At 45.9% G+C, this 18985-nt stretch overlaps 2 protein-coding genes and 1 long non-coding RNA gene across 3 annotated transcripts in view; 1 reads left to right on the top strand and 2 right to left on the bottom strand.

Moving 5' to 3' along the window:
• NEURL3 (neuralized E3 ubiquitin protein ligase 3) overlaps positions 1-18985 on the bottom strand; it is a 215137-nt gene that overhangs the window by 71836 nt on the left and 124316 nt on the right. The gene's annotated exons all lie outside the window — the stretch shown is intronic.
• Positions 1-18985, bottom strand: part of PROM2 (prominin 2) — a 56561-nt gene that overhangs the window by 10055 nt on the left and 27521 nt on the right. The window contains exons 11-20 of the mRNA XM_082229969.1: positions 18779-18931; positions 18186-18309; positions 13937-14028; positions 13397-13481; positions 10344-10490; positions 10121-10192; positions 8052-8144; positions 5638-5691; positions 2522-2602; positions 665-733 (exon numbers count right to left, since the gene is read on the bottom strand). Coding sequence (XP_082086095.1) covers positions 665-733; positions 2522-2602; positions 5638-5691; positions 8052-8144; positions 10121-10192; positions 10344-10490; positions 13397-13481; positions 13937-14028; positions 18186-18309; positions 18779-18931 — 970 coding nt within the window. The remainder of the gene's footprint in view (positions 1-664; positions 734-2521; positions 2603-5637; positions 5692-8051; positions 8145-10120; positions 10193-10343; positions 10491-13396; positions 13482-13936; positions 14029-18185; positions 18310-18778; positions 18932-18985) is intronic.
• LOC309536552 overlaps positions 6271-18985 on the top strand; it is a 208973-nt gene continuing 196258 nt past the window's right edge. The window contains exons 1-2 of the long non-coding RNA XR_014221611.1: positions 6271-6632; positions 7017-7196. This is a non-coding gene — a long non-coding RNA (uncharacterized lncRNA). The remainder of the gene's footprint in view (positions 6633-7016; positions 7197-18985) is intronic.

Here is an 18985-nt window from a genome sequence, read left to right as displayed (position 1 = left end):
AAATTGTAATCACTGCTTTAAAAACAGGTCACCTGGAATGGAAGTGGCCAGAGACAGAATACAGGTGAGTAGATTTCTTACACTCTTTTTTCACCCAAACTCAGAAACTGCTTACCAGGTGAAGCAGATCCACTAACAGCAGCTTCCCAGCAGGTGGGTCCTTGTTGCTTATCAGGAGGCAAAGGGGAAGAGGCGAGGCAGCAGGGTGGTTGCAGTGGTGCAAACACATGGCATGACCAATCTGGTGCTCCTGTTGGTGTGTTAGCACTGCGCTAATCTCCCTACCACCTCACCCCTATCCCTACTGCTAAGCAGCCCACCTACTTCTGCCTAAACTACAACTTGAGACTTGGTGAATTAATTAAAAATCTCAATTAATGAACAACTGGCATTTGCAAGCCTCCAATAAGTCACAGAGGCCTCCATGCAGGCAATTTCTTTCCTGAATTATGCTGGCTTCATCCAGCTGACCCTTTCACTAATACACGACTTTCCCTTCTTCTGCCCTCGTGATGCATTTCCCACAACAGACATCTTGCCCTTCTAATACACCTGATCAACACCCCACCCCAAGGCAAGGTTTGTCCAGTGGTCACTGCCACTTTGGTTCAGCACCATCTCACTCCTGAGGCACCACTTGGGTGCAGAAGAATCTCATACTTACCACACTCCTCAGCCATTTCAGGTACTGTGAGATGTACCCCACCTCTTTTCTTACAAAGCAATCCAGCTCCTGGAGGAGAAAGGAGGTGCAGGTTGAAGGACCAGTGCTTCTCAAGAGGGTAATCAGAGATGCCCCACCCCTGTTCCTCCACCAATGAATGCATTATCTTCCAAATTGAAGATTGCTCCTACACAAAAATTATGTTGCAAATATATGTTGTTAGCTAGGTTGCAGTTCACATTTATTGGAAGCAGACTGCATGTGTTGCCCATTTGCAAAAAGTGTTTTAACAGAGATCCAGCCATCAAATGATCCGCTTTAGACCTAGGTTCAAATCCCCTTTCAGCCATCCGTTCACTAAATGGCCTTGGACAAGTCACTCAGCTGCTTCGGTTTTATACCACAGAAATCTGTGGGGCAGCTGACATGCACCTGGCAGCTCTAAGTGCTGCTTCATGCAGCCCATGCGTGCTTTGAGAACACACAGCATATAGCTTTGGTCAGTCCTGGTTTCTTCTAATGCACACACATTTCCTACAAACATCCAACTGACTTTCTGTTTTTCTTCCTTGAGAAAACTTCTAGAAACCTAACTTTCCTCTTGCTTTCCAACCTTGCATTTTTATTATTCTCTTCCACCTCTCACTTCCCTTTCTTCCATTCAGGGGGAGGTTTCAACTGTGGTCATCCTTGCTGGCAACAACACCTTTGCCGCTTCCCTCCCATTCTCCCCTTCCTTGTGTTTCTGGTCCTGGACTGAGAGCTTTTGTGGCAGGGTCTATGAATATAACAGGCCTCCTTCCATCTAGTAAAGGGACCCCTGACCATTAGGTCCAGTCGTGACCGACTCTGGGGTTGTGGCGCTCATCTCACTTTATTGGCCGAGGGAGCCGGCGTACAGCTTCTGGGTCATGTGGCCAGCATGACTAAGCCGCTTCTGGCGAACCAGAGCAGCGCACGGAAACGCCATTTACCTTCCCGCCGGAGCGGTACCTATTTATCTACTTGCACTTTGATGTGCTTTCGAACTGCTAGGTTGGCAGGAGAAGGGACTGAGCAACGGGAGCTCACCCCGTTCCAGGGATTTGAACTGCCGACCATCTGATTGGCAAGTCCTAGGCTCTGTGGTTTAACCCACAGCGCCACCCGTGTCCCTCCATCTAGTAGGGAGGCACAAATTTCAGTTGCTTTCAGTTTCTCACCTTTGCAGTCATATGTTTAATTCTTGTAGCATCAATTTACCATTAAAAAAAGGGTCAATGTTAAAAACTCATTTTACTGTGAATTTATCCCAAAATACATATTTTTGCAACACAGCTTTCAGTAATATAATACATTTTTATGTTATTTTTGCTACCATGCATGTTCATGCACTTTACCCTAGTATATGCCTTTCTGTAGACATTACTTGGCTGGAGAACTGCATTGCAAAATTTAGAAAAATGCTGATTTTGGTCGGTGTCTTGTTTCTGAAGCCACCAGTTAGGCAGGCTCAATTTCAAGTTTCTCTCCTACTATCTAATCCAGTAGTCTTCCCCACAGTGGCTAATTAAATGGCTTCACAAGCAGGATATGCTGGTGCAATTCAGAAGTGTGCTGCACCTGATGCATGACATGTTTCCTGCTCACTTGACCTAACTTGCTGCAGAACGTGCTCAGTGTCATTTGTGCCTCCTGGAACAATGACATGTGGAGCCGCAGCCCTCTGGCTGAAGACAGACGTACCATTTCAACAGCAAAGGAGGTAAATTGATAGCACCGCTGCTGCTCTTGCACACCAAATGCACACCTATATTTCACCCTCTGTTACAGCCACAAAATATGCTGAATAATGCCATCACCTCTCCTTCTACTCACCTGCCTTAGGATTTTCCAAGTCTGTATGGGGAACATCTTCTCAATAAGGCCAATCTGAGACTCGGTATTGTTTATCTGAGCCTGTTGGGGAAGCAGGGAGAAGGTTTAGCAATATGGGGGGTGCTAACAGATGATGAGAGCATCACAAAAGGTTGCTGGACCAGGTCAATAGCCCACCTAGTCCAGCATCCTGTTTCCACAGCGGCCACCCACATGCCTGTGAGGAACCTGCAAATAGGACCCAAGCACAAAAGCACTCTCTCCTCCTATGGTTTCCTGCAACTGGTATTCAGAAACATTGCTTTGTATGATGTACAAAGCCATTGACAGGCCTCCCCTCCATGAATCAGGCTGAAACTAGAAGTGACAAGGAGCACAGGGCAGCTGCTGAGAGTGACAACCTCTTGCAGTTTCTTCCTCGGTTCCCTCCAATGCATCCTTTGCTAACCTAGTGCCTCCAGATGTTCTCCAAAGCACCTGAAGGGTGCCAGGTTGGCAAAGGCAGGGGTGGATCATCATGCCTGCTGGTTGCACATGTTTGTGTTTCACGGTCACAAGCCATCACCACCCACACTAATACAGCAAAAAAACAAGCATAATAGAACCCCAGCACACATGACAGTCTACACATGGGCTTCACACTATTTTGTAGCAGGAAAGTCTTTCTGTGTAAAAAATACATATTGTCTTTGACATATACATGAAGGAAATGCAGAACCTTTTCTTTTATCGAAAGGAGTTTCCTATCTCTGTAATTATGGTTCAATACCTCCAAGCAACCTTTTGAGTTGGTGCATAATTTTGCAAGATGCTTGTGGTGGAATTTAGATTACACTTCATTACCCTGTTACAGTCACAATCTTTGAAAGATGAAGTTACAGAATGAGCTTGCTGAAATCCCTCAATAGTGAATTAAATAGAAGCAAGGGCTTCTAATGAAGAGTAAAATAGGCACTGCATGCTGCTTAGAAAGATATGCAGAACTTGAAGAGTTCCTTTTAATAGAGTTTTAATACGTAAGATGGCGATGGTATGGATAATACACGTGCAAAGCCCAGTTTGCTGGTTATTGAAGATACTAGAAGGAAGAAAAGAAGCAGGAAGAAAAGATACAATGTCTACAAAATTTGGAAATTAGGAACCAACGAAGCAAAAAGCATGAGCAATTTATGCTAAAGGTGATGGTGGGTACGTTTCCGAGCACAATTTAAAGTGTTGGTGCTGACCTTTAAAGCCCTAAACGGCCTCGGTCCAGTATACCTGAAGGAATGTCTCCACCCCCATCGTTCTGCCTGGATGCTGAGGTCCAGCACCGAGGGTTTTCTGGCGGTTCCCTCGCTGCGAGAAGCCATGTTACAGGGAACCAGGCAGAGGGCCTTCTCGGTGGTGGCACCCGCCCTGTGGAACGCCCTCCCATCAGATGTCAAAGAGAAAAACAACTACCAGACTTTTAGAAGACATCTGAAGACAGCCCTATTTAGGGAAGCTTTTAATGTTTAACAGACCACTGTATTTCAATATTTTGTTGGAAGCTGCCCAGAGTGGCTGAGGAAACCCAGCCAGATGGGTGGGGTATAATTAATAAATTATTATTATTATTATTATTATTATTATTATTATTATTATTATTATTACTACTACTACTACTACCACTACTACTACTACAAACCCCTTAGCCATTAATAAATTTACCAGAGCTGCAATCTTAAACACACTTGCTAGGGAGTAATTCCCACTGCACTCAGTGAGTGTTGCTTATGAGTAAAGCTGCTTGAGATTGCCCAACAGGGTTGCCAGTTTTAACTAATTTAATTAGTAGATAAACTAATTAGAAATGGGATCACAGATTAAATTTGTCTCAGCTCCACAAGTGGCTGTGTCTGCCTGAAATTGCAGGGCAGGCGGCTGCTTAGGGAACACAGGCACTCTGGACACATCGGCTGTCTTCTGAATGACAGCATTTTGAGGGAGAGATTCATGTGCATGCCAAATACATAGGTTTGTGCAATTAAAGAGACATGTTGACATGTTGTCCAAGTATCAGCAAATCTACTTTAAGACAGTAAAAATGTTTTGTAATTGAGAAAGCTATGGTGAAACACATTGAAAAGTGCAAGATGAACAAATGACTAATGGAAAGACTTGTAAACAACTTGTGAGCATATCAAGAAAAATGCATGAAGGATGCTCATTTCAGTGCCATATAACCTTCCTGATAATAAATCAGAATAAACGCTTGTTATATCTAAACTGCACATAAACTTTGTGCAAGCAAAGCTGGATGAATGCTCAATAAACCAATTGCCTGGAGAATTCCACTGTTTTTCTCCTTGCTGCACAAGATTTGTTGAAGAAGAAACTTAAGGGTGGATATTCTTTCCAGTTTACATTTAAAACTATACTAAAATGTGTATTTCAAGAAAAATGTTACTTCCAGAGAACCATTCTGATCTGTTTGTGGGCAGATTAGGTAATGTTTCATCAAGCAAGTGCTATCTCACACTTCCCAGGGCATTCCCCTGTCACTTTCCTTATGGCAAGGACACACATCTTTTGGGAAAGACAGCCCAGTCAGCTATAATTGCACCACTGGAACTTGCTGGCATGCGACTGAGACCACCACCACCACCTCGAAAACAGTGACAGTCTGGAAGTGACCAAAGGCTAGGCAGCTTCTCTTCTACCAATAAGAACTACAGGCAGCGGAAGCCGATAGTGCAGCATTGAAAAGACAATATATTTTTCATTTTTTCAATCTGGTCACCCACAATACTGATGTTAATTTTTTTCAGAACTCATTCAGGTTCTGGTGTGTTGGTTCTAATAGGATTATTCTAATATTTCTGAATCCCAAATAGACAAATAAAAAGAAAAAAAGGAAGTCTTGTGTTTAAATTTGCAAGCTGACTCACAAAGCAAGGTCCTTCAAGCAACCTCAAAAAGAATGTATCTGGAGGTTTCAGAAACATGCTAATATATATTATGTATTATATAAATAAATAGATTTAAAACTACCGGTGACATACTAGAATAGCGCAGACCTGGAGAATTCTCTTGGAGAATGAGTTTTAGCACCCAAAAGAACCCCATTCCAGCTGTATAACCCGTAATAATACCTGGAAGCCAGGTCCCAGCGTTGATAAGTAATCGACACTTTCTTTCAGCTTTACCTATAAGAAAATGAACAGGTGAATCATACCCCGTAAAAGAACCATTCCCCTCATGATCTGTTGCTTTCCCCTGTACCCAGAACTCTCACTTTCACCTTACCTAAAACCAAATTTGCAGCCTACAATTTGGAGACTTTCCACATCTAGAAGCCATGTGGGCCAAAGCCACATCGTTTGGCTTAGAGATATGACTGGCTTACTAATGAAGCAAAACAAGTTTTTTTAAGAAGCGTGGACTGTCTCAGGCAAAACTTCTGAGGAATTTTAAGACTAAATAAATGTTTCAAAGGAGTTCAGCACATCCCTAGGTTTTTATTTAAAGTCTCTAACCTGCCTATTGCAAACCCTCCAAGTGTCCCTATTTTCCAGAGACGGTCCCAGAATTACAGAAGCCATCCTGGTTTCTGATTTGATCCCAGAATGTCCCAGTTTTGCTTTTTCCTCCCCTCTACATCTTGGAGAACAATTAAAAGTGGTGGAGAGATCAGGATCCCCATCCCTGTCCTTTTTGGAAACAGGAGCCTTTGCTGCATACTTGTGTGTGTGTGTGTGTGTGTGTGTGTGTGTGTGTAGGTGTAGGTGCAATAATGGACTCTTCTTTATACTGAAAATAAAATACCTGCACCAAATGAAGGAAATTTTGGCACTGGCAAACATAGCCCTTCCTATAATTTTGAAGGAAAATGTACCCAATCCACTTTAGATTCTTCAATTGCAATGCTTCAGCAGCCAGCGATTTTTTAGGATATGTGTGGAATGTTTATTCCTATATTGTAAATGGAGCCTTACACTGTCTACTCAAAAGTAAGTCCCATTGTATTCAATTGAGCTTACACCCAGGTGACTGGGTGGGTAAAGACTGTGCAGTGCAGCCTTACACTGCAATCTTTTTTACTCAGAAGTAAGTCCCACTAAGTTCAGGAGGTTTTGCTCTCTGGTATGTTCCTGGTCATGGGACGCGGGTGGCGCTGTGGGTTAAAGCCTCAGCGCCTAGGGCTTGCCGGTCGGCAGTTCGAATCCCCGCGGCGGGGTGCGCTCCCGCTGCTCGGTCCCAGCGCCTGCCAACCTAGCAGTTCGAAAGCACCCTCGGGTGCAAGTAGATAAATAGGTACCGCTTACCAGCGGGAAGGTAGACGGCGTTCCGTGTGCTGTGCTGGCTCGCCAGATGCAGCTTTGTCACGCTGGCCACGTGACCCGGAAGTGTCTCCGGACAGCGCTGGCCCCCGGCCTATAGATGTGAGATGGGCGCACAAACCCCAGAGTCTGTCAAGACTGGCCCGTTCGGGCAGGGGTACCTTTACCTTTACCTTTATGTTCCTGGTCAGTCTCACAGTTTTCATTATTATTACAGTGGTACCTCGGGTTAAGAACTTAATTCGTTCTGAAGGTCTGTTCTTAACCTGAAACTGTTCTTAACCTGAAGCACCACTTTAGCTAATGGGGCCTCCTGCTGCCACCGGAGCACGATTTCTGTTCTCATCCTGAAGCAAAGTTCTTAACCCGAGGTAATTATTTCTGGGTTAGCAGAGTCTGTAACCTGAAGCACATGTAACCTGAAGCGTATGTAACCCAAGGTACCACTGTATGCCTTTTCCCTGACAGGGACTCAAGGCACCCTACAGTTAAAATTTTAACTCATTGCCTTTATCTGTTGAAGGTGTTGTACATGATACCTTCCCTCACCCATTTTTTCTTTACAACAATCCTTTGAAGTAGGTTCAGCAGAGAGGTTGTAATTGGCTCAAGGTGACCAATGTAGACCTGTATAGGATGTCTATGTGTGAAGTGAGATCAAACAGGGGAGAAGCTTCCTGATGTAGAATAGGATGTCCCTATGTGCATCAGATAAATGTTGGAGGGTAGGCTGTTGACCTATAGCCAGTGTGGTGCGGTGGTTAGAGTGTTGGACTAAAACCTAGGAGACCAGGGTTCAAATCCTCACTCCGCCATGAAGCTCACAGGGTGACCTGGGGGCCAGTCGCTGCCTCTCAGCCTAACCTGCCTCCCAGGGTGTTGTGCGGATGAAATGCGGAGGAGAACCAGGTGTGCCACCCTGAGCTCCCTGGAGAAACAGGTGGGACATAAATGTAATGAAAATAGCCAGCGCTCACCTGTACTAGGCGGACAATGATAAAAACCACAATGAAGAAGCTACAAATCTTTGCTAAAGCTAAATTTGCAACAAACATGGGGCAGTGGCAGCGGAAGTGTAATCAAGTAAACTGTCGAGGAATTTCAAGGAAGGCTGAAAAAGATTCAGTTCAGGGGTTCAGCACATCCTCAGCTTGAAGCCTGAAAACCAAGGACGTCTACAGCAGGAGCCCAGCGTGGGGGTCTCTTCTGTGACATGTTGTGCTTACCACAAGGTCCTCCATTGTGAGGACCTTCGTATTCCGAATTTCCTTGAGCTTCCGAGCTTCCTCAGTGAGTCGTTCTAACAGGGCTCTGTCGTTCTGCAGGGAACACCAATAGTTCAGATTGGATAGAGGGCAAAGCTGGGAATTTGCAAAAAGCTCCCTTGATTGGGTCTCCTCCTCCCCTTGCGACCTAAGCCTTATCCACATTACACATTCAAAGCACTATGACACAACTTCAGTCATGGCTTCCCCCCAAAGAATCCTGGGAGCTGTAGTTTGTTAAGGGTGCTAAGAGTTGTGATGAGACTCCTTATTCCCCTCACAGAGCTACAATTCCCAGATTTCCCTGCAAAGAGGGAACAATGGTTAAATCACTCTGAGAACGGTAGCTCTGTGAGCAGAATGGGGGAGCGCCTTCTAACATCTTCCAGCACCCCCTTTTTTAAAGAAAAAATAAATGTTCATTTTCCACATCACACATAAAATATAAATTTCTGCATTGCAGGGGGTTTGACTGTATGACCCTTGGGATCCCTTCCAACTGTACAATTCTATGATTCATTGATTCTATAACTCACAACACATCAAGCAACTTGCTTAGAAATATCAGATCAAATTCTTATGGTTCACTCCAAAAGATGTTTCCACATATTACCATGAAATCCCGGTGGGTTATAAACACAATCTTCTTGACACACACAACCCAAAAACAGTTGCCACACAATACAGAAAAGGTGAGGGTTAGAATTCCCTTTGGTCGCACACTTCTGGCACATCAACTTTTCAGCCAGGGCTCTTGCCCATGCTCTGGAGTGGCATGCGTCAATGTTCAAGCTCAAGGCAGAGGGCCATTGCATGGCTATTTATATACGTGCTGCCACAAGAAGGGACGTTAAAAGTTCTTTATGAGAAACTGGTAGAGTTATTCCAAGTAAAGCAATTTGAGGGGGAGATTGCAGGTCCATTTTGTATATTAAACTCAACTCTTTAAATACCCAAACCCAAAATGGGTTAAAAAATTTCAAAACCACGTCGTATGTATGCTAGTTCCAGTTTCCTGACATTGCCTCCAACAGGTTGATGTTTCCCCTGGTATCATGTGGGAAATTTGATTCAAGTAGACCATGCACCTTGAGGTGAGTTAAACGTCTCTTGTATACAAAGGAAGCTGCTTAATTTTATTGCCCTGTTTATCAAAGGCTTTGTCAGCTGTTTTCATGGCCACTGTAAGCTGTTCCCCACTTGATTCAGTTGGGGCTATAGCTCCCCTCCCCTCCATAGTTATCGTATTTTTCGCTCTATAACACGCACTAGACCATAACACGCACATAGTTTTTAGAGGAGGAAAACAAGGGGGAAAATATTCTAAACGAAATAGTGGATATATGGTTTTTGTGGTTCATGCTGTGGCCACAGACATGTGATCTGACAGTGAGTTTGGAGTAGCCCAATGCAAAAATCCTGAGGATCCATGTGGATCCGTGCTTTGTAACCATGGAGGAGGGAAGGAAGGGGAACCATGGATCCTCTGCTCACAACTGCAGCAGATCCCCCCCGCCACCCGTAGGCATTCGCTCCATAACATGCACAGACATTTCCCTTTACTTTCTAGGAGGAAAAAAGTGAGTGTTATGGTGCAAAAAATATGGTAAATCCTGACATAGACATAGACTTTTCTAGTTGGCCAGTCCTTTCTGATAGGATAAAGTTTGTTATAGCTTCGTATTTCTTTGGGAGTTTTATTTGTTTAGCGGCCATTACCTGATGCTTGCTCTCCTCCCATTCCTGGATAGAAGACGATACCCTGTCGCTTGCCAGGCTGCATGTTTCTTTATTTGTTTCTCAATGTCTATAAGGTTAGTTGGTACATTGATAGTGCTTGGGGAAGTGGGGTAAAAAACTTAAACTGCTATCTTTATCAGGCCTCCCCTCCAGTCTTCTCATCTTTCTGCACCCATAACAAACTACAGTTCCCGGTATTCTTGGGGGGAAGTCGTAACTGCTTAAAGTGTTGAAATATTGCTTTAAAGGTACAGTGCAGATGAGGCCTCAGTACAGCTGAGGATACCTACCTGAACCTTGCTAAGTCTCTCAAGTTCCACTGCCAAATCTTGAATGTTTGTCCTCACCACAGGGTTGTGCATCTAGAAAAAAAGAATAGCAGTAAGAGTAACACTTAGCATTGCTATAGTATTATTTTCAAGTATTCAAAGCATCCCCAAATAATATTCTCAGCGACTGATGGAAGAAACAAGAGACATACAAGGCTTTTGCTTCCCATACATTCCCTCTCACCTCTGCTCTGAAGTTTGCATAGTCTACCCGGTCAATCCTGCTGTCTCGGAAAGTCTCCAGGTCCTTCTTCCCTTCTGCATTTAACAAGACGATGTCTTCAAAGCGGATATTGAAATTGTCCAAGCGCTTCTGAAACTCTGCAGTGTACTGGAGCAAAAGGCGAGAAGGTGGCGTAAGTGAGCACCATGACTTAAATCCAAAAGTGAATCCAAAATCCCAAAGAGCAGAATCAAGGTAGGCTCCACTGCAACCCACGAGTGCTTGCTTGAGTCTCCTGCCACCTCTCCACAGCTTCCTGTAGCCCAAGGAGCAAAGCACGCCCTTCAAGGGCCAGGTGAGGGCAGCAAGCAGCAGAGGGGATTATCCTAGGCTAGAAGTTCTCAAACTCTACCCCACCGTGGACCACTTGAAAATTGCTGAGGGTCTTGGCAGACTGCTCAACGTTTTTTTCTGCCTGTTGCAGAAATTCTAACATGCTGTGCTAGATGCTGTATGATTTTTAATTTCATTTTTCTTACTTCTTTTATTTCCTATATATTGCATTTTTTTGTACAGAACAATTGCAACTTACTCGTGTGATTTTGACCTTACATGGTTATAGGCCAGCTGGCTGAAATTGCACAAATTAAAGCATGGACGGTGGAGAGTTTCCCTGGTATAGAAAGAGCTTTGAAGCTCTCTGCCTTGCTTAGTAGGCCTGTGATGCTCTCACAGGAGCTCAGGAGCCCCACAAGATCTTGTGAGAGCACCCCAAAGCCCGATACGCAAGGGGGCAAGAACCTGCTTGGTGCACAGCCCTGGAAAGATAAGGATAGTCACATGGGGGTGGTTCCAAGAGTGTGGCTCGAGTATACAGTTTTTGCATAGATGCTCCATCCCTGGAACATAACCCTTATGTAAGATGCAATTGTACTGTATTATTGCTGGCCTGCTCCAGCCTCCCATCCCTCCATTCTATTTGCTTTCCTACAATTTTCTTTTCTTAGCCCAAAACAGCTTAGATCAGGCTTCCTCAACCTCGGCCCTCCAGATGGTTTTGGCCTACAACTCCCACGATCCCTACCTAGCAGGACCAGTGGTCAGGGATGATGGGAATTGTAGTCTCAAAATATCTGGAGGGCCGAGGTTGAGGAAGCCTGGCTTAAATAATCTAAAGGTTTGAGTGGGGAAAGTCTAGGCAGGGAGAGGCGCCTTACTCCTCTCCCTCCCGTCATTTTCCAGCTCAGAAGTACCCTCCCAAGCTGCTATTTTTACCCATGAGGAGAAAAATGCAGGAACCCCAAGGACTGCATCTTGCTAACTTCTACTCAGAGTAGACCCGTTGATATTAATGGGCCATAGCTAGCCATGTATATTACTTTCAATGGGTCTATTCTGAGTGTAACTAGCACTGAATACAACCAATGTTTATCCAACTGAGAAAGCATCTTGGACTAAAGAGGAATGGGTTAAGCAGCCTCTCCTTATTGTGCTTAGACTTGCACCTTGCTGAGCCTGCTTTGAGTATTAGGGTTTGGTTGTTTTTTAAATGGAGGAAAGAATTACAGGACGCCTCATAACATCTAATTTGAGTCCAAATCTCACGGGAGTAGTTTCAGTGAACCTTGAATTACGTTCAGAGATTATGCAAAGATTAAACCAAAATTTGGTTTTGTGGTCAAAATTAATAAATTATGCAAGAAGAAGTGGCTTATCTGAGGGGGCGGGGGCAGTCCCAAAGTTCATTTTTGGTCAAACAAAACAAAGTGCTTGCTTACTGATTACATTTAAACCTTGTATTTGATATATATTTTTATGCCTGTGGTAACAAACAATAAAATACAATGCATGATAAATAAGAAGAATCAAAATAACCTTAACAATAAAACCATATAAAAATAAGATAAGATTTTTAATTTAAATGCAGAAATGGCACTCAGTAATTGTACAGAAGAAACATGGGGGCAGCCCTGCTGTTTCCTATACAATCCCCCCTGAGTGATGGAACACAATCAAGCTGCTCCCAGGGGCACTGGCTGCAGTTGTGTGCCAAGTATATGGCAGCAAGAATCCCTGTGTGCTGGCGCTCCAGGCTGTGGGTGGCTGGACTAACTACTTTTAAAAGTTTAAAAGGGGCGAAACATTTTATACAAATGGAGACAGCGTTGTAGCCCTTGGACCACTCATAAGTACTTTGGATAAATAACTGCAACTGTGTGTTTCCGCATGCATCTCAAATGGATTTTCCTTTAAAATTCTGCACGGAAATGAGATGGACATACTCTTGTGGCACACAGCCGCCTAGTGTTCAACAGAGGAGAATGGCCAGGGGTTCAAGAGGAACAGACACCAAAGGAAATTGTGTCACTCTGCCTAATGGCAGAGCCAGCCCTACTTAGCAGGCATGCGCTTCCTATAACTTGCCCAAGTTCACATCCTGGCTGCAGCTTTCTGAACCAGCTGAAATGCCTGAATGATCTTCAGTGGCAGCCCCGTGAGGAGCCTGTTGCTGCAACCTGACTGAGATGTAAACAGAGGCATGACTCATCACAGCCAGATCTGACACCTCTGGTGTTCTATGGGATGAATACATGGGGAGGTTTCCTGTTTGCTTGTTTAACGCCAAACAACAAAAATCCATATTTCCCCAAATACTGCAATTATGCAGCTTGGAACAAACACATGTCAACTGGGTAAATCTGCACAATTTACTTTAGTGACATAATTTGAGGGCAGAGTGCAACTAAGGTTTTTTTATGGCTCCATCTTACAGCCATTTCACATGGGAGACATTCCTGAGTACTGGGGCCACCCACTATTTCACCCACTTGCCTTCTAGTGGTGTCTGGATTTGTTGTGCAGCAGCAGTGAGGAAGGAGAAAGAAAGAAAAAAGGCGGGATGAGCCAACAGGCATGTGGACAGCAGTAGTGCTATGAGAGGAGCCAAGAGGGTGCTTGTAGCAGCCGTCAGCAATGAGAGCTGCTACAGTCACCTGAAGATTTGTCATGACATGAAGCTTCTGTGACTGAGTGGGAGAAGAAGAGATGTAAGTTCAGCAGAGGAACCTTCTTACCTTGGAAACTTGGAGATATTTGTCAAGGGTGTAATTGTCCTTCAGCTGCAGAACTTCCCAGAGACCAGCCCCATTCTTACATTGCCTGAAATAAGGAGTGGAAACAGGTTGACCTGGCCTCCCGCCTTCCCTCTCCTTTCAGCATCCCACAATATTGCTGGCTTGCTGGATAGTTCCATCCCACTCAATGTGCACTCTTAGCTGTTGCTCACATCGCTTTTCAAAAACATGGGTACCATTCTCCAAATCACGTCACATCTGGAGATGTGGCAATCTTATTTACAGGGAACCACTCAGCAATGCACAAACATTCCAAGAAGGAAAGCAGAAAATGCTTAAATAAACAATCAAATCCTGCCTGCTAAATCACAAAACAGAAGGTGGATTAGTATTGCTCAAAGGAGCCTTAATTTTAGCTCCTTAGGATCAACAACGCTCATGGCCTTGCTCTAGAGTCATCTCAGTAGGAAGCAAGGACAGAGCCCCAATGTCCTGTGTACTCAAATGCCCCCTGAGTAGCCTGACAGCAGGTACACTCACTGATAAGCAGAAGTGATCTTGAGGCTCTTCTTCAGGCCAAGGTGCTCAGTGATATTCATGGAAGGAGGCAAGTTGCCAGGCATGTCGATGAACTGGAGAATGGAAAGAGGAGCAAAACATCATTTAGAGCCAATTAACGCTAACAGACCAGGGCAGGGATGAGCCTTAGAAATCCCTTTTCCAGCTAGTTCTAGAGGCCCACAACAGTATGTCCTCCTGCTTCTTCCAGCCCTTGACTGCAAGAACATCTATTTGGAGAAGACCATGCCTGGTTGAGCTCCTGCTGCCCACTGGCCTGGCCCACTGCTGCCAAAGGACTTGGACGTCGCTTCTGGCCTTTGGGACAGGAGCCATATGTAGCCACATCTCCTTCCACAGCAGAACCTAATCTGAATCTTCTCTGTTTCCGGCCCACAAAGTTTCCCACAAACTCCTGAGAGTTTCATCCTCGTGCACCAACTGTATGTAACTGATGAGGTGAGATCTGGTCCACAAAAATCTTATGCCAAATATCTCTATCTACGAGTGAGGCCTTCTCAGCATATAATATCTGTGCTCAGAGAGCTGCAATGGTTGCCAGTTTGCTACTGGACAACATTCAAGGTGTTACTATTAGTACAGAAAGCCCTTAACAACTTGGGGCCAATCTACCTGTGAGATCACCTCACCCCATATATGCCCACTTGGCTGCTTGCATGTGTGGAACTGGAACTGCCACAGGTCCCACACAATACCTGTTCTACATATGCAAGAATTTGATCTTGATTCTGTGTCCAGGGCAGCTGTCTACCAGCTCCATTGGGTATGCCAGCTGAGACCTTGCCTGCCTGCATATTGTCTCCCCGGAGTGGTACATGCTCTGGTTATCTCCCACTTGGACTACTGCAATGCGCTCTACGTGGAGCTACCTTTAAAGGTGACTTTTTTGAACTAAATACCTATGTATTGGTGGTCGGGAACCTTAGGCCAGGGGACCAAATGCAGCCCTCCTGGACATTTGAACTCTGCTCAGGCTGCTCCTACTCTCCCCAACCCTTTCCGGTCCTTCTTCACACCCTCCTTTCTTGCCTTGGCTGAAAGGTGTCCTGGAACTGATCAGGCCTCTTCCTTGCCTGGGTGGAGGAGAGAGAGGGGCCTACTGGGCAAAGGCAACATGCCCATTTGTTGCTCTGCCCGCTTTTGCCTCTGGCACTGCCCGTCACTGGACGTGGGCTGCCAAAGCTTGCCCAGAATGGAATACAGCTCTTGGGCTCAAGAAGGTTTCCTACGCCTGTATAAATGACAGTGTCTCTCATACCACAGGACTCTTTGCTGTTTTTAGCCACTACTGTAACACTTTTCCAAGTACAGTACAAAGGATTTACTGAGCAGGGTTGCCTGGGAGAGTTTTGGCCATGCTGACAGTAATCCGATATCTCTGCTCCACTTTGTGAGTTCTAAGTACAAAAGGAAGCCCTGGCCTGCTTCTTTCCCTCCACCCTCTTCCTGCAGTTGGCTGAAAGGCAGTGGCAGGCACTTCCATTCTAGATGCAGATCAAGTGTTAATTGTGATTTGATGAGATTTAATTAATTCATTGGCATGGTCTCCTTGTGCCCGTTGTGCCGGAGGGCGAAAGAATGAAGAGGGCCAAGAGATAGCTTAATTGGATCATTCTACACAGCGTGGCAGGCACCTTCTCCTGGGTGACACACAGAGAAAGCCGGAGGGAGGAGGAAAGGAAAGGCCAATCTCGGCTGCACAGGACTTTGTGCTCAGCAAAGGCCGGAATCCTGAGCTAAGCATGGATAGGATGGCAAGTTTCTGTGAATGGGGTTCCCAGCCTCACTAATGCAGAAGGAGGGCCACTTTCAGGGAGCAACTGGATACAACAGTGCAGGTTAAGCATCAACAGGCAATTGTGGGTTGGGCAACAACTGGCATTGGCCAGGGGAACTAGTTTCTTGCCTGCCCTCCTGATCCAGCCCCCCAGAAGCTTCTGCAGCTTTGTTACATCAGTGGGAAAACACCCCTCTCTGTCCTTCATCCAGACAATCAAGAAACAACACCAGAGTTTAAAGACACATTCCAGTCCAGCAAGTAATGCAAAGTGGGAGCAGTAAATGGTGTGGCCTGAGGAGACTTCCAAGGGCCAGGGAAATAGGCCCACAGACCTGAGGTTCCAAACTTCTACACTGAAAGAAGCAGAATGAGAACTGGGTCGATTGGGCACAGGAGCTAAAATCTCTGTGGAAGTTCTTTTACAACACCCCCCCCCTGGAATTAATGGAAGTGGTGCAAGAGCACATTGGTTTCTTTACTAATGAGAATTAGCAGGCAGGGGAGATCGACCTCGTTAGATTTTTATTCTTTGACATTCACAAGTCTTGATCTGCAAGCCTCAGGGGAGGGCATTGCTGCAACAGGGGAGCAAGTTCAACCCAACTGCCAAGGCCACTTCCCTGATCAAAAACAAGCATCTGCGTTCAGTGGCGTAGCGTGGGGGGTGCAGGGGGGGCCGGCCGCACCGGGCGCAACATCTGGGGGTTAGGGTTAGGGGGCGCAAATCCACGGGTTAGGGGGCGCAAATTACTTGCCTTGCACCGGGTGCTGACAACCCACGCTACGCCACTGTCTGCGTTGCAGGTGGAAGGTTCCAGATTCAATGCCTGGCCTCTCCAGGAAGGGCTGAGCCACTTCCAGGACTTATCCACACCTGCCTCTTGCCACACTCTTTCCAGGCCACAGCAATTTATTTATTTTTTTACGCAACAAAAAACCACTCTTTAGCATTACTCAAAGCAAACGTCAATTTGGGATTTCTGTGGATTGCTGTTTGCTCTGATTGAAATTTAAAGAATAGCTTTCATGGGGAAAGGACGATCTTTAAAGCATGGAGTGTGCCTGGAAAGAGTAGAGGAAAGGTAAGTGTGGATAAGCCCCCAGTGAGTGCAGACAGTGGGGAAGAGGTGGACCAATGGGCTGACTCAGGTTTTGGCAGCTTCCTATGTTCCGTACACAGCAATAAAAGAACAATGGGAGCACGACATAGGCTATGAAATTAACCCCACCCAACTGACTAGAATAATAATAATTAATAATAATAATTTATTATTTAAAGCCTACCCATCTGACTGGGTTTCCCCAGCCACTCTGGGCGGCTCCCAACAAAATATTAAACAAAATAAAACTTCAAACATTCCCTAAACAGGTCTGCCTTCAAATGTCTTTTAAAAGTAAGATAGTTGTTTCCTTGACATCTGACGTTCCACAGGGCGGGTGCCACTAGCAAGAAGGCCCTCTGCCTGGTTCCCTGTAACCTCAATTCTTGCATTGAGGAAACTGCCAGAAGGCCCTCGGCACTGGACCTCAGTGTCTGGGCAGAATGATGGGGGTGGAGACGCTCCTTCAGGTACACAGGACCAAGGCCGTTTAGGGCTTTAAAGGTTAGCACCAACACTTTGAATTGTGCTCGGAAATGTACTGGGAGCCAATGTAGGTCTCTCAGGACCGGTGTTATATGGTCTCGGCAGCCACTCCCAGCCACCAGTCTAGCTGCCGCATTCTGGATTAGTTGTAGTTTCTGGGTCACCTTCAAAGGTAGCCCCACGTAGAGTGCATTGCAGTAGTCCAAGTGGGAGATAACCAGGGCATGCACCACTCGGGCAAGACAGTCTGCAGGCAGGGAGGGTCTCATCCTGCGTACGAGGTGGAGCTGGTAGACAGCTACCCTGGATACAGAATTGACCTGCGCCTTCATGGACAGCTGTGAGTCCAGAATGACTCCCAGGCTGCACACCTGGTCCTTCAGGGGCAGTTACCCCATTCAGGACCAAGGAGTCTTCCACACCAGCCCGCCCCCTGTCCCCCCCCCAAACAGTACTTCTGTCTTGTCAGGATTCAACCTCAATCTGTTAGCCACCATCCATCCTCCAACCGCCTCCAGGCACTCACACAGGACCTTCACCACCTTCACTGGTTCCGATTTAAAAGAGAGGTAGAGCTGGGTATTATCTGCATACTGATGAACACCCAGCCCAAACCCCCTGATGATCTCTCCCAGCAGCTTCATGTAGATGTTAAAAACATGGGTGAGAGGTCAGAACCCTGAGGCACCCCACAAGTGAGAGCCCAGGGGTCTGAGCACCCATCCCCCAACACCACTTTCTGAACATGGCCCAGGAGGAAGGAGCGGAACCACCGTATAACAGTGGCATGTTTTCCCTGCAACTCTTGGGCCGACTGTCTGCTTTTCCATGCGCACAAACTCACCTTGTAGATCTCCTGATTGGCCCAGTGCTTGCACACCAAGGTCTGGACATTTCCCCCAAGCAGGAAGGTGCCGAAGACCAAGAGAATCAGTAGCCAGGAGAAGAGGAAGCTGAAGACGACACCGCTGTAACAGGAAAGACAGGGAGAAAGTCCTGCAGGTATCAACACTCCCCCTCCTATTAAGAAAAGTTCTCCACATCTCTGAATCAGGTTGCAATTTTAAAAAAAATTAAAAATCACATGAACATCCACCGGCATTTGAGTGCAAATTTCTCCTCATAGACGTATTTTTTCAAACACTGACCATTTTCAGAGCACCCTCACACTAGATCCCCTGAAGGTCAAGGCAAGCACTTGTGGATGGCCGTACTGGCGACTGAGTTCTGACTGACCACCCTCCCTCCCTCCTCCCCACCACAAGAACACTCTCTTGTACCGTTGCTGAACACTAATCTTTTATTTTTCTTATTTATTGAATTTATATCCCACCCTTCCTCCTGAAGGATCCCATGTCACCCTGGAACATAGTTTGGAATCAACCCTCTGTGCTGGACTCAGACATGCCCAGGACTCAGGACTCAGACGTGTCTTACATTAAGAGTAATCTGGCTCCAGCTTCTCCCCTCCTCTCATAGTCACTGGGATCCTCTCGCAAGACCAGCCCATATGTGCCAAAGGAAAGCCCCAGGAAGTTGCAGAAGACAATCAGCAAGATGACGGTGCAGGCAATGATACCTGCAAGCCACCTGAGGACAGAAAAGTGGGGTGGGGACACATCAGTGAGGCTTGGAGGAGATAAG

Source organism: Podarcis vaucheri (assembly GCF_965113315.1).
Source record: "Podarcis vaucheri genome assembly, chromosome: 7".
Lineage (NCBI taxonomy): Eukaryota > Metazoa > Chordata > Lepidosauria > Squamata > Lacertidae > Podarcis > Podarcis vaucheri.
The sequence above is the reverse complement of the archived record's forward strand: the minus strand, read 5'-3'. Positions and strand labels throughout refer to the sequence as shown.